The sequence below is a fragment of the Oratosquilla oratoria genome, chromosome 4 (assembly GCF_046742065.1).
Source record: "Oratosquilla oratoria isolate Oo_2021 chromosome 4, ASM4674206v1, whole genome shotgun sequence".
Classification (NCBI taxonomy): Eukaryota; Metazoa; Arthropoda; class Malacostraca; order Stomatopoda; family Squillidae; genus Oratosquilla; species Oratosquilla oratoria.
Window position 1 is genome coordinate 4,262,277 of NC_134780.1, and position 12,776 is coordinate 4,275,052.

The following is a 12,776-nucleotide window of genomic DNA, read 5'->3' on the forward strand; positions in this document are numbered from 1 at the left end:
TAGGGGTGGAGGAGGGGTTTCCTTGTAACTTGTCTATTTTTCGTCAATTACAAACTTTCTCTCCCATTCTCTCCTTCATTGACGTTATCTTTTCTCTTTCTTCTAGTCCCTTAATCCATTCTCTTTCCCCCTCTCTTACTCTTTCTCTGTACTCTCTTCTCGTTGTCTATTTCCTCGACATATCTTTTCTTTGCGTCTTGATGGCGTTGTCTACATGTTTATTTTTCTTCAGTTTTCTCAACTTTCTTATACATTTCTTCTCCACTGACTTGATCGTTCATCTTCCTTCTATTCCCGACCCATTCTCTTTTCCCCTGTTACTCTCTTCCTCTTTTCTTTGTGCTCTTCTCGTGGTCTATTTCCTTTGCACCTTGACGAGTTGTCCATCTCAAATAAATTCACTTGGCGGCAACTAAAATTAACAATTTAACCGTCACGGAGAAAGGGTAAACCCACCCAATATGAAGTTCGAGTCCTGTGATTTCAAGACTAAATGAAATCGTCCAGCAACGTTAGTTAACGGACGACTTGACATTACCATTTTGTCATGGGTCAATCTTGGTAATTATTTTTCGCCCTCCCGCAATGATCTACATATTCTTCTCCGGAGAACGTTATTCATCTTTTATTTATTTTTTCTTATTTTCACTACTCTGTTTATATTTTTATGCTCTTTTACAACAAATATTTCTGCGCAAAGACGTGGGAAACTACTGAGGTACTACACTAATAATAATAATAACAATAATAGTAATAATAGAAATAAATAATCGCGATAAAAAACAAACATCCAAACAGTAGAACAACACAAGCAAACAAACCAACCAATCGACCGACATTACATCACATGTGACGTCACGGAAGCGACGGGAGTTCAAACTTACAGCATATCGGAGCAGCGAGAGATGAGAGTTGAAGGTGTGGGTGTTTTGTCGATAGATTGTATCGACAACGGCGGCGAATACACCTGATCAAGGTCGAATCCATCGAGCGGATCGACGAAGATGACGCCTTCCTGGTGCGCGCGCGCGGGAACTGTAGGCGACGACAAGAAAAGTCGTTGTCGTTATAGGAATACGTGAGGTTGCTCGATTTCCCCAGACAAATCTTGCGGCTCGCCATCACGTCGTCTTAGTAGCTTTGTACCGTAAGGAGGGAATATTGTAAAGGAAAAGAAAAAGATAAGATAAATTAACGAATGGAAGAATAATCAATATATGAATAGATAAACAAGTGGAAGCAGAGAATCCACTGTTACTTAGCCTAGCGTCACATTTTTTGAGGACGTCCATGATAAGATAGCCTCAAGACTATCGAACGAACGACTTTCGGTATGATGACTTCCCTTTTCGCTGAACTTCGAAAGGGAGGACTTGGGCTAATAAAGCGTCTTAATAAGTATCGATTAAGCCTCCGACCCCATTCCTTCTCTCTTGTCGGAACAAAAGTGTACGCCGGCGTATAAGTTTATCCGAATGATTCTATTTTTATGGACAGCCATTTTCTCAAAGTTCCCATTTCGTCAATTTTAGTTTTGCAACATTCAATTTGCCAAATAGCACTTTGACGAATACCCATTTGGCCAGACCCACAAACGTAACACTTTTATCGTAGCCAGTGAATTTGGCGAAGTGCATTTTGTCAAAACTTGATTTTGGTGCCTCAAGATCCGCAGAAATTATATCGTTCAACAGAACATAATAATTAACACCGTGTTATTTTGTTTTTCTAGAAACTCAAATCAGTATTTAAAAATTACGCGACAAATCTAGGTTTAAGAGGGAAATAAGCAAAAAGTAGTTTATCAACAGAGTAGCTAACGAATGGAATGGACTTGGTAACCATTTACTGAGCGCTGAAACTAATGTTTTAAGAAATTAAGTAATTCTATGGATAGGGATGACAGGTGGTAATGGAACTGCAACTGCAGAATGCAAGTAGACATGACCACGTGGAATTAATTATGATGTCACTTGAAATCATAAAAAAAGTCAATGCAGCACCACGAACTACTTGTCGACGCGTTCCTTGGCAGTGCTGCCAGCATGGGATGGGGCCCAATAAAAGGACATGCAATGAAACGGGAAGAAATTCGAATTAACCGAGAGTGGATTTCGTGCAATATTGCATAGCGACAGTGGGGGGTGGGAAAAATGATTAGATGCTGCGAGTCAAAGATAATTCAAGGATCGTTGTGTTGGGCTGTATCTCGGTTCATGCGGTCGAGATAATGCATACATAGATGGGTTGGGAGTGTGTGGAGGGCATTTGTGTGCATGAGATGGGGTTGCTGTCATGGCGGTTTTGAAATGCAGATCTTCATTTATTTTTACTGAACAGGTCCCGATCTGCCAAGATGGCGACCTGCAGGTGCGATACTTTATATCAAGTTACATGCTTTAGTGGTTTAGGTGGAAAGTCGAATCTCTATCGAGCGACGGAGGATTGCGAGTGGATGGGAATGGGGAGGTGACTGGATTCACAGTGGAAGTATGTGTCGGGTTAAAGCTGGATTTAGTTGCGCTTTTTGGGTGGTGGGGACTGAGGGGAGTGGCGAATTGCCAAGTTGATTGAATTTTACAGACTGCAGTTTATCAGCTCCTCTATCGGACGTTGTAAAGACCCACAATCCCAAATTACCTGAGGGTTATTTTTACAAGCTAATATTCGAGGTGGTCGATCTTAAATTCATTCGAGCTAACCCAACCTTGATTAAACGATCGTCACTGTCAGGGCAATCTATATTTGCATACTCATTATGCATTAGTATGTCGGGTAGTTTATCTTTACTTGTAAATTTAGGGGTTACTGATCTCCACATCTCTTTCACACAAATTAACAACCTCGCGCCGCTGTCGTATGTTTATCTTGTATTTCCTATGCCGAGTTAGTTTGTCGAAGGTATTTATGTTTTGGTTAAAAGTACAGTTTTCTGAGAGAAGTTATGGAGAGACGGAGGTATCGTTGTGTGGTCTACCAGGATTTGGATAGTCATTGTTTTCGCGAGAGTAAATGACAGTAGGCAGTTGTTGCGGGGGGTGTCGTGTAAATTGGGCAGTCTTGCCAGCATATATATTGCGAGGTCAGCCTTATATTAGCAAATGGTAAGGTCAGTTCCTGTCATGTGGAACCTATGCGTGAGGCAGTAATGTTCTGTTTAGGTCTACTAGCGGTTTCAAAACGTCAGTTACGATTATGTGAAACAGCCGTGTCACATGCTAAGCATTGCTGATTGAAGACCTGGGTCTCAGTCTGTGGTGTGGAGGCCTCGACAGGGGTACTGTTAACGCCACCTTTTGAGCCGCCTTGTTGACTTCCTCATTTCCAGGGATATTTACATGAAAATGGCACCAAGCAGATAGATTTGAAGGGGATGGAAACCTGGATGAGCCACAAATTTATTTCAAGGACCAGTGGGTGGAGATTGCTTATACAGCATTTTGTATCTGATACAACTGTATAATGCAGCGAGGAACTGGGGATAATACATAAGGCAGTGAGAATCGCGAAGTGTTCAGTAGGGACTAAGGCAATGTTTGGTAGGGACAGTTGGGTTGGGTTTGAAGATGTCACGATTTTGTTTTAGTCGTTCCCTAGACTGTCTGGCAGTAATGGTTTTTTTTCCCACAAATCCCTTATAGACTTTATATTGTGTTGGTGGTGTGCATTAATTGCATACAATGCAGTCTTCCATAATGTCTTGTATAATATGGGGTGAAGTGTTACATCCTGATAGTTATTTGCAATGTGATCATCCAGCCTCTTCTGGTCACTTAGAAGGGCTGAATGGAGGCCGCACTGCACTCTGGCCAGGTGAACTGTCCTTTCATGGGAGAGAGGATTCCAAGGGATGGATATCAGGGGGTTGGGCATGCAGCAGTGTGTTGTCTTTCAGTCTGTTGATGGAGCAATGAATGACATGATTATGGATATGCTTCTGGAGGTGGGTGCTGGTGGTTGTGGAGGAAGAGTTTTTGTTTCAGTTGAGGAAACTGCTGCATAACAGACTCCATGATTTGAGTGGGAGCCATAGGATATATGGATAGATAGGTGGCAGAGCTTCCTGCCAGATGGCTTTAGTTAGCAGTCAATCAATCTGTTGCCCCTGGTCTCTCTTCAATTGACATTTGATATTTTGTGGCTTGGGTGTACTGTGGGTAGTCAGGGGGCTTAAACTGGAGACATAGTATGGGGTAACTGTAGATTGGAAAGGAGTCATGTATTGTGAAGAGCACAAGAAAAGGTACAAATGACTGAATATACTGTGATTTATTCAGTTTCTATTTCATATTTAGTATTGACTTCCTTGGCGAGTCAATCCCAGAGGGCACCATTCCTTTGGGGAGAACCTAACCTTAAGAAAGAAATAGGCAAGAATTGGTTTACTAATAGGGTGGTCGATGAATGGAATAAACTTAGTAACTATGTAGTAAGCACTGAAACTATCAGTTGTTTTAAAAAACAATTAGACAACTCTATGGATGGGGATGACAGGTGTAGGCCTTATGGTCTTTTGCAGTCTCCTTTATTTCTAATGTTCTAACTACCCCGAACCCCACTGAAATGTAATCATGATCAGGTTTTCAAATCAACATCACAGAACTCTTCCTTCCAGAGAGGGTGAGAGTAGTGACTACTTTTAAAGTACTTTTTTGAAGCATGGGAATTAAATGTAGTCTGTTCTTACTATAAACTCGCCTAACACTGCAGCCTTGAACCATCTCCACACCTGACCTCTTAACCAAGTAGCAATGCTCTGAGCTGCTCAGCCAGTGAATATCCCAAAAGTTTGCCTTTCAGTTCAATGACAATCAACCTGTTACCCCTAGTCTCTCTTGCAGAAGCACATGACCCTCAGGTTGGCAACAGATTCCAGGAAGGACCAATCAATCAATCTGGTAAGAAACTCTGAACTCGTGTCTGTGTTGTATTGGACTGTTTTTAGGTAACTTGTTTGTAACAGTTGGAGTAGGGGGAGAAGTCACTAGTTGTCAGCTCTCCTTATGTATAAAAAAAAAGTGGAGGATTTTGTTGAAGGTAACAGAAAAATCCTGAGCCTGGTCTAAAGACCCAGTGTCAGTGAAGTGGACCTCAACAGGTAATGAAGATAGGCAGGTAGGAGAGGATTCTCCCTGAAGTATTTCTTGCAGGACCACTACTTGTAGGCAAAGTGTTGATGCTTGGAAATGAAATTGAATGGAGACAAAACAGGAGCATGCAGATAGCAGGGGAAAAATCAATGCTAGAAGCACTACTAAAAGAGGAATAGAATAATTGTGAGAGAACAATAAAATATATGATACAGGTGGCAAAAGAACACAAATTGAAACAAGTGGGGCAAATAGCTAAAAATGGATTACCTGACAAACACTCACTGCATTGAGTACAAATACTCTGAATACGATTTCTTTCCTATAGAAGAATGGATCTAACTTTGAAGACCCCACTAGGAAGATATAAAACCTGTTCTCAACCCTAGTATGTACAACTCAGTCACTGAACTACATTATCATATCAATCTAGCTGTCCTTAGCTCCTCCTTGTGGATGAGTGTCATCCTTGTCCCCATCCATTGACCAGATCAGATGCAATACAGCATGACAATACATCCACAATGCCAGCCGCTTCATTTACACAGCAACCCTATCTCCTTGCCCACAAGGAGCTGATATAAAAAAGAAAAAGAAATAAAGAAAAAAAGTCTTGGTATATAGATACATAGCTCTTTCATTTATTTCTTGGTCCACTCTTCAGAATAGTTTATTTTATATAGTACCAGACACATTCTTATCTGATGTGACATCTTACTGAAGGGATAATAGTTCGGGAGAGGGGAGGATGAGAGTAAGAGATGAGGAAATTGGATATGGATTTTTGGTAGCACAACCCATCGCTCTATGTCACACATGGAAGACAAACATCACGTCCCTGCAGTTATATAACCAACTAAGAAACATGAAGCTTTATTTCACTACATTTGTATTTTATCATGAACCATAACATTTGTATTTTATCATGAACCATAACTTCATCTCAATTTACATCTTTTTCATTCATACATATGGGAAACAATCGTAATCAACCAGAACTATAATTTTATCTGCAGTGCAGTGGGGGCTATGGAATGCCCCTTACCCTCGAGGTGCTGGAATGGGAGCTCGATCTTTCATCCTTGGGGGTGTCAGCATGGGAGAAATGGTTGAATGTGTCTACCTTATTGACAATGTAAGCATGTGCCACCCTCCTTATAAGGAAGAAAATGCCTTTGGTACATGTAATAACTTCCTCTGTATCTGTAGCTTTGGGAACCACTAACTGCAATCAGAACCAGAATTTCTTCTGTATTTATAGTTTTATTAAGATTTGTAACAAATCTCCCCATATAATGTTGACACCACTAAAATGTGTAGTATCAACTTTAGTCAGTAATATCTACTAATACTTATTATGCTTTCTATATCTGGTTTCTTGGCTTTACTAAACTTTTCCATAATACAGACTGCAAAAAAAGGAAAAAGAAAGATAAATTAATGATTGAACACTTCACTGATTGTGGAATGCGTCATATTTTCTGGTAGAGTATCACATTTGCAAGGCCGACAAGGCAAAGCTACAACAGCCTCAGCACATTACATAGCTGCAATTCTTCATGCAGCTACACAACACCTGCTCAACTATGTCCAACACAAACAGGGCACGATTTACAAACTGCGGTAGCTGCAGAGCAGGACACCAACAAAAATTAACTTTTATACCTGCGGTGGCAGCAGCCAATCAGCCAAGACCAACACATTTCACTTATCTGGTTAACCACAGCTTTAGAAAAGGCCTGGGATGGGTGAGTTTCAGTTCGTAGCCATACCAAGCCCCACCACTGCATGTGCCTGTCATCATAGCCTCTACAACACTGCTTCCTTGAAAAACAACCTCTCACCTCCACACTGCGAGACTACTTCCACTCGCACACCAGTTCTGTGTTTCGAGTGGGCGTGGACGCCAGCAGCCCCGCGGTGTCCTTGGCAGTTAAGTGTCCGTTCACTTGCAATATCGCCCAATGTCCCAATGTATGCACATGTCCAATTGCAAAGTGCATTCAATGCAATTTGACTTACATAACAATAATAATAAAATTGACATACTGTACAGCATTATGATGGACAACTGTCCCATCTATGTTATGTTCGAGCATGAGTTGTCATTGTAACGCTACAGGAAGGCTATGTGAGCCTTGATCTACTGTGCTCAGGAAAAAATATATATATATAAAGTCACTTTCACCTTACGATAAATAACAAATTATTTATTCTAAAAGAATAATTGATTAAATTCTTTCATAATATAGACAGGCTGTGGCCCTATTTGCTCTAGATAAGTGCTTCCCCCCTACTTTCTTAACTAGAATTTTCCTGATCACAGTAGAGATGTAGTGTGATACTGTAACTCAAACTTGACAATAAGTAGAGTACCCTTGTTTATACAATGACAGTCCACAGCATTCAGAATGACATTCTTTTAGCCTGTCAACAGTGACATAGCATACCAACTTTATTCTCGCTAAGGCCAAGCCATTCTATAAAGCTGTGGGGTAGACTCTGGCTTGAAGGAAGTCATGAACAGTACAACTTCCTTCATACCAGAATCCTCCCTCAGCTGCATAAAATTGCCTGGCCTTTGCCGGAGGAAAAATGGTAAAGCACGCAACCGTATTGAACTGGCTAAATAATGAACCCTGCCAGTATGCAAGAGGGCTGAGCAAATACATTCAATATGACAAAATCTATAACCTCAATTGATACAATACATCTGTGTATATACTTTTGTTGCATCCTGATACGTTTTGGTCAGTTACAGGAAGGATGAAAGTTGTTCTTTGCCCTGAAAGCACATTAGAAGAAATGAATTGGCCATGTACTCCATTCCACAGCTAAGCAGTTTGATACAAGCACCAGTCATACAATGACCAAACAATAGCAACATCGGAAAAAAAAGAAAAAAAAAAAAAAAGTAATAATAATAACAGTCACTCTGTCACACTCAAAACACAGTTGGTAATCTCAGGCACCATCTATACTGTACACACTAACAAGGAAGTCGTCACTCCCATTCAGTTGTTCCTGGAGGTTTAGAAGTCAAGTCATACAAAACCCGACTTATGCCAGAAACGCCCAAGATTTCTGCCACCATTTTGCTGACAAGCTGCAATGATAAGAACACAAATGTTAGATATGTGTTGAGCCAAGATGTGTATGTATGTGTGCTTATGCCAATGAGACTTCCCCCCCTTTTATGGTGGGTGGCTAAGTCAAAACATGAGAAAAAAAAAAAATCATATGAGGATGTGCTGTGTCTTGCGACACTGCTTCTGACCCAGGGCAGTGGACAGCATGCAGGGATGACCTGTCATCCAGGAGGTGCCAAGATGGGTGGGAGGGAGGAGGGTGGAGGGGAGTGGAATATATGGGAAATGAAATGGGTGGGAGTGATTTCTATGCCTTTTTTTTTTTGGCTACCCCCCGTGTAAGGGGGGAAAAACCTTTGGTATATGTATGTATCACCCTATTTATTTCAACATTTGTTTCCTTTAAGTCACTCACTTCCTTATTTATTTCTAGATTCACTTATTTAGATCATTAATCTCTTGCTTCCATAATTCCCTCATAAATCTCCTCTCCCTTTCATGTCTATAATCCAGAAAAATGACCTTCACCACTCTGAAAACCTTACTGAACCTAATGGAGGTTCAAAGTTCATGTTTACATTTTGTTTTGTTAGTGTACCGGTAGAGGACTCTGTGCTCATATTTATGTTTTATTTCACTGCTCACTATTTTCACTAATTAAACCATCTCGGGCATCCATGAGCATTCCCCTTCCCATTTAACAAAGCCTACATATCCTACTATTGTACCACTGTATAGACATTCCATTATTAAAGTATTTTTTTGGGAGCTCCATTTTTTACATGTTGTCATTGTGACGATTGTGTGTGTGGGTCCTTATGTGTGAATGATATTTTGATGCAGCCTGAAGGGATTTCTCCGTTTCCTCTCTTTCTGTATGAGGGGACGAAGAGGGGGTGGGGTTGCTAATTAAGTGAAGTGGCCTTGCTATGGATGTACTGTGTCTTGTTACATTGTTCTAACCCAGGACAGTGGGTGGGATAAAGGGATGACCTGTCATCCATGAGGAGCTAAGATGAGAGGGGGGAAAAGAGTGATGGATGGGAGTGAAATGGGTGGGAGTTGGTACATGCCTTTGACTTGGTTACCTCTCTTGTAAGGGGGGAAAAAGATCTTGGTATGTAGATAGAAAACAAACAAGGAAAAATCAACACTAGGAGACCACTGAGGGAGAGGGTGCTCATGGCATTTGCATTTTGTCACTGATAATTCACCCAATCTTTTATTCTTGTGGATAATATTGTGCCATTACTAAAAACTATTTTGGGGTCAAGGTGTTAGTAGGTTTCTCAAGTATACATATACCAAGGTTTTTTTTCCACCTTATAAGGGAGGTAGCCAAAGTCAAAAGGTATAATTCTACTCCCACCCACTCCACTCGCATTCACCACCCCTCCCTCTTTTCTTGGGTCTTCCTGGATGACACATCTCCTCCTGGATCTGGTCTCAAGTATATAAAATGTAAGTTCTAATACATGTACCTCTACTGGGATATGTTTGCCTGGCTGTGCTGGGACTCCGGTCATGAAGTCTTGACTGATAAATGGTCGTATGACCACCGACCGTTGACAGGACGGTAATCTGGTTACAGGATCACGGTCAAAGTGCAGTGGAATCAAGACAACTGGCATCTGTGCTAGTTTGTCCACATACACGGACTCTGCTAATACCTAAGAAGTGGGAAAAATACAAATGTCATAAAAGACTGCAAAAATGAAATATTCCTCATTAATGTAGACCAATGTAGACCATAACCTCTACTCCACTCCACCTGGTTTGCAATGAAGTCTGCTTGGCGCAAGGTTGCTAAGACTCCTGGAGTTAGTGTAGTTGGCGTAACATCTTGGATTGCATCTTTTACAGCTCCTCCAAAGACAAAACATACCCTGAAATTATAAATTGCCACTATAAGTACAATTCTACTGTTGCCTCTTACACTGTCTCCTCATGGCATAAAACAAAAGCATTCTGGTCTCGTATTCACTTAGGTGTTGCTTGAAATCCCCCATTTCTCTCTAATTCCCAGCAGTCTAAGCACATAACAGGGTAAAGGTGGAACTTCATCATCCAAAACCCAAGTACAAGTGTTAAGTTGACGAGACTGATAAACGATAAGAAATAACTCAATATGATTTAATAACTTTAGACCTCCACTTATAATTTTCCTTGACAACTGGGGAGAGGTCGTGAAAACTAAAGTTAAACTGAAATCTGTGGACTTTTTCCCTCTTACTAATATCCTCCTAGTCTTCAATCTGAAGCTTCCCAAAAAACAAAAAATATATAATACCCATTCCATAATTATCAATCTTGGGTATTCAAGAAATACAATGGTAACATACCTATTGATATTGTGACATATCTTGGGTATTAGTCTAGCCAAAACAAGTAGGTCTTCCCAAACTGGATCGGTGTCTGAAGATAATGCTGATACATAGCTGTATGTTCTGCAGTCTCCCTGTCGCAAATAAAATTAAATAATTATGAATAAATGACAGTATAAATTTTAATCTATATTCTTTATTCATCTGATTTTAAGTACTTCAATCAATCTATATATATATACATTTTGAATGGATGGGGAGGAGAATCAGGTGAGGGATAAATTAGCTCCTCATGTTTACTCCTCCTGTGGAGGTGCTATGCCTCACTGCACTGCCTTTGACACAATGTGGCAGTGAAACGGGATGACTTTTTATCCACAAGGTGCTAAGATGGGAGGGACATTACGTGGGTTTTCACTTGTATTTAGTAGGTGTGTGCTTCAATTTGGCCACCTCCTGTGCATACCCTTGCCATAAACAAACTCAACCTATTCAACAATCCCTTCCCATCTCAGCATCTACAGGATAAAAAGCACCTTGTTCCCCATCACTTGCTTGCACAGCTTTTCTATAGCTGGACTTAATGGCAATGCTAGTTCATCCAAATAACTTCATTGTCTCCTCATCCACACTCATGGTGATAGAGGGAAGAGTGATAGAGTATCAGTTGCTGAATATGGAGGAAGATAGACTGGGTTCAGTTGTGACAGTATATAAAGCAGGTGTGGAATTTCAAGGAGGCAGAACGGAACAGCCTAATCATGTTTGAGAGGAAGTTTTTAAGAAGAACAGTAGGGGTTGTGAGGATGGATAGAATGAGAAATGTGGAGGCAAGGCTGATAGTGGAAAGAACTGGCAGATATGGAGGATCAAAAATAACTGGATATATGGAACAAATGAGTGAAGAAAGATCATTTAACATTTGAAATGTATCTTCAATGTATACTGAATACAGCAGTTCTTCCATGGAATCTTAAAATCATGCATACATCTAGAGTAAAACCCTCCTATACTTACTTGGACTCCAACCGATTTTATTGGCAAAAGAATTGCATTTAGCGTTTGAGAAGCCGAGATTCTGTGCAATTCTTGTCTTTCTTCTTCTGTTGTGCTATTTTCTATTCGATTAAGAAGGGCATGTTTCTGAAACAGAATTAGTGGTCACATGATGTCTGACAGTAAGTGTGATTCATACAGTATAACAAAAGCTTTTTCTCCCTTACAAGGGATGTGAAGGAGGGAGTGAACATGAGGGGATGTCCTAGGATGAGGTGGATGGATGGGATGAAGGGGGCTTTGGGGAAGAGGGGAATGTCTGTTGAGGAAGGGAGAGGACGGAAGACAGAGGTGAGTGGAGAATGGTTGTATATGGATGATGTTGTGATTGCATGAGGAGGAATGGGCGGGGGGTGAGGTAGTAGGTGTGAGCAAATTTTGACGCAGCCCGAAGGGATTTCTCCCTGTCCGCTCCTTATATGCAAGGGGGGACGGAGAGGGGGGGTCGCCGATTAAATGAAGCAGCCTTGCTGTGGATGTGCTGTGTCTTGCGACACTGCTTCTGACCCAGGGCGGTGGGCAAGGTGCACACACTCCCTCACTCTCTTCCATGCAACACAGCATCATCCATACACAACCATTCTCCACTATCTTCTGTCCTCTCCTGTCCTTCTTCAACAGACATTCCCCTCTTTCCCAATGCCCCTTTTACCCCATCCAACCATCTCATCCTTGGTCGCCCCCTCGTGTTCACTCCTTCCACACCTCAGTTTCACCTTCATCCACATTAACTTTGAAGAAATCTCCTTCCACTCCACCACACACTTACCCATCTCTTCACTTACTAGTATAACTACTTCTCTCCCTCATCCTCTTTTCACTCCTGAGATCCTCCCAACTACACTCTCAAGCTCAAACTCGCCCCTCCTTTTCAACTTAGTCTCACTTAATGCCAACACATCCATCTTCTCACAAACATACTGACAATCTCTTCCCTTTTACTCCCATCTGTACCACATCCACACACATTAAAAGACCCAAACCTTAGGGTACTGGTTGGAAAACTCCTCGCAGACCCTCTTATGCCTTTACTTTTTCTAGGAATGTCCCCTTTGGGGCTACAGGGAGAAGGATACCTAGTCCTATCCCCATCCCATTTTTGTTGCTTCTTACGACTTGATGACAGTATTCTTTTCCCCCACCACAGGGTTTGGTAAAATGAGAAAATGAATATTGAGAGAAGTGGTACAAGAGAGTAATAAGAGTGGGAGGGGGCC

At 41.2% G+C, this 12,776-nt stretch overlaps 1 protein-coding gene across 9 annotated transcripts in view; it reads right to left on the reverse strand.

Annotated features, from left to right (window-relative positions):
- Positions 1-6,333: 6,333 nt before the first annotated feature.
- bur (GMP synthase burgundy) overlaps positions 6,334-12,776 on the reverse strand; it is a 78,639-nt gene continuing 72,196 nt past the window's right edge. For all 9 annotated transcript variants that reach the window (XM_076183440.1, XM_076183443.1, XM_076183441.1 and 6 more), the window contains 5 exons: positions 11,521-11,646; positions 10,522-10,637; positions 9,951-10,065; positions 9,661-9,849; positions 6,334-8,196 (listed from right to left, as the gene is read on the reverse strand). In XM_076183440.1, coding sequence (XP_076039555.1) covers positions 8,095-8,196; positions 9,661-9,849; positions 9,951-10,065; positions 10,522-10,637; positions 11,521-11,646 — 648 coding nt within the window. In that variant the 3' untranslated portion in view covers positions 6,334-8,094. The remainder of the gene's footprint in view (positions 8,197-9,660; positions 9,850-9,950; positions 10,066-10,521; positions 10,638-11,520; positions 11,647-12,776) is intronic.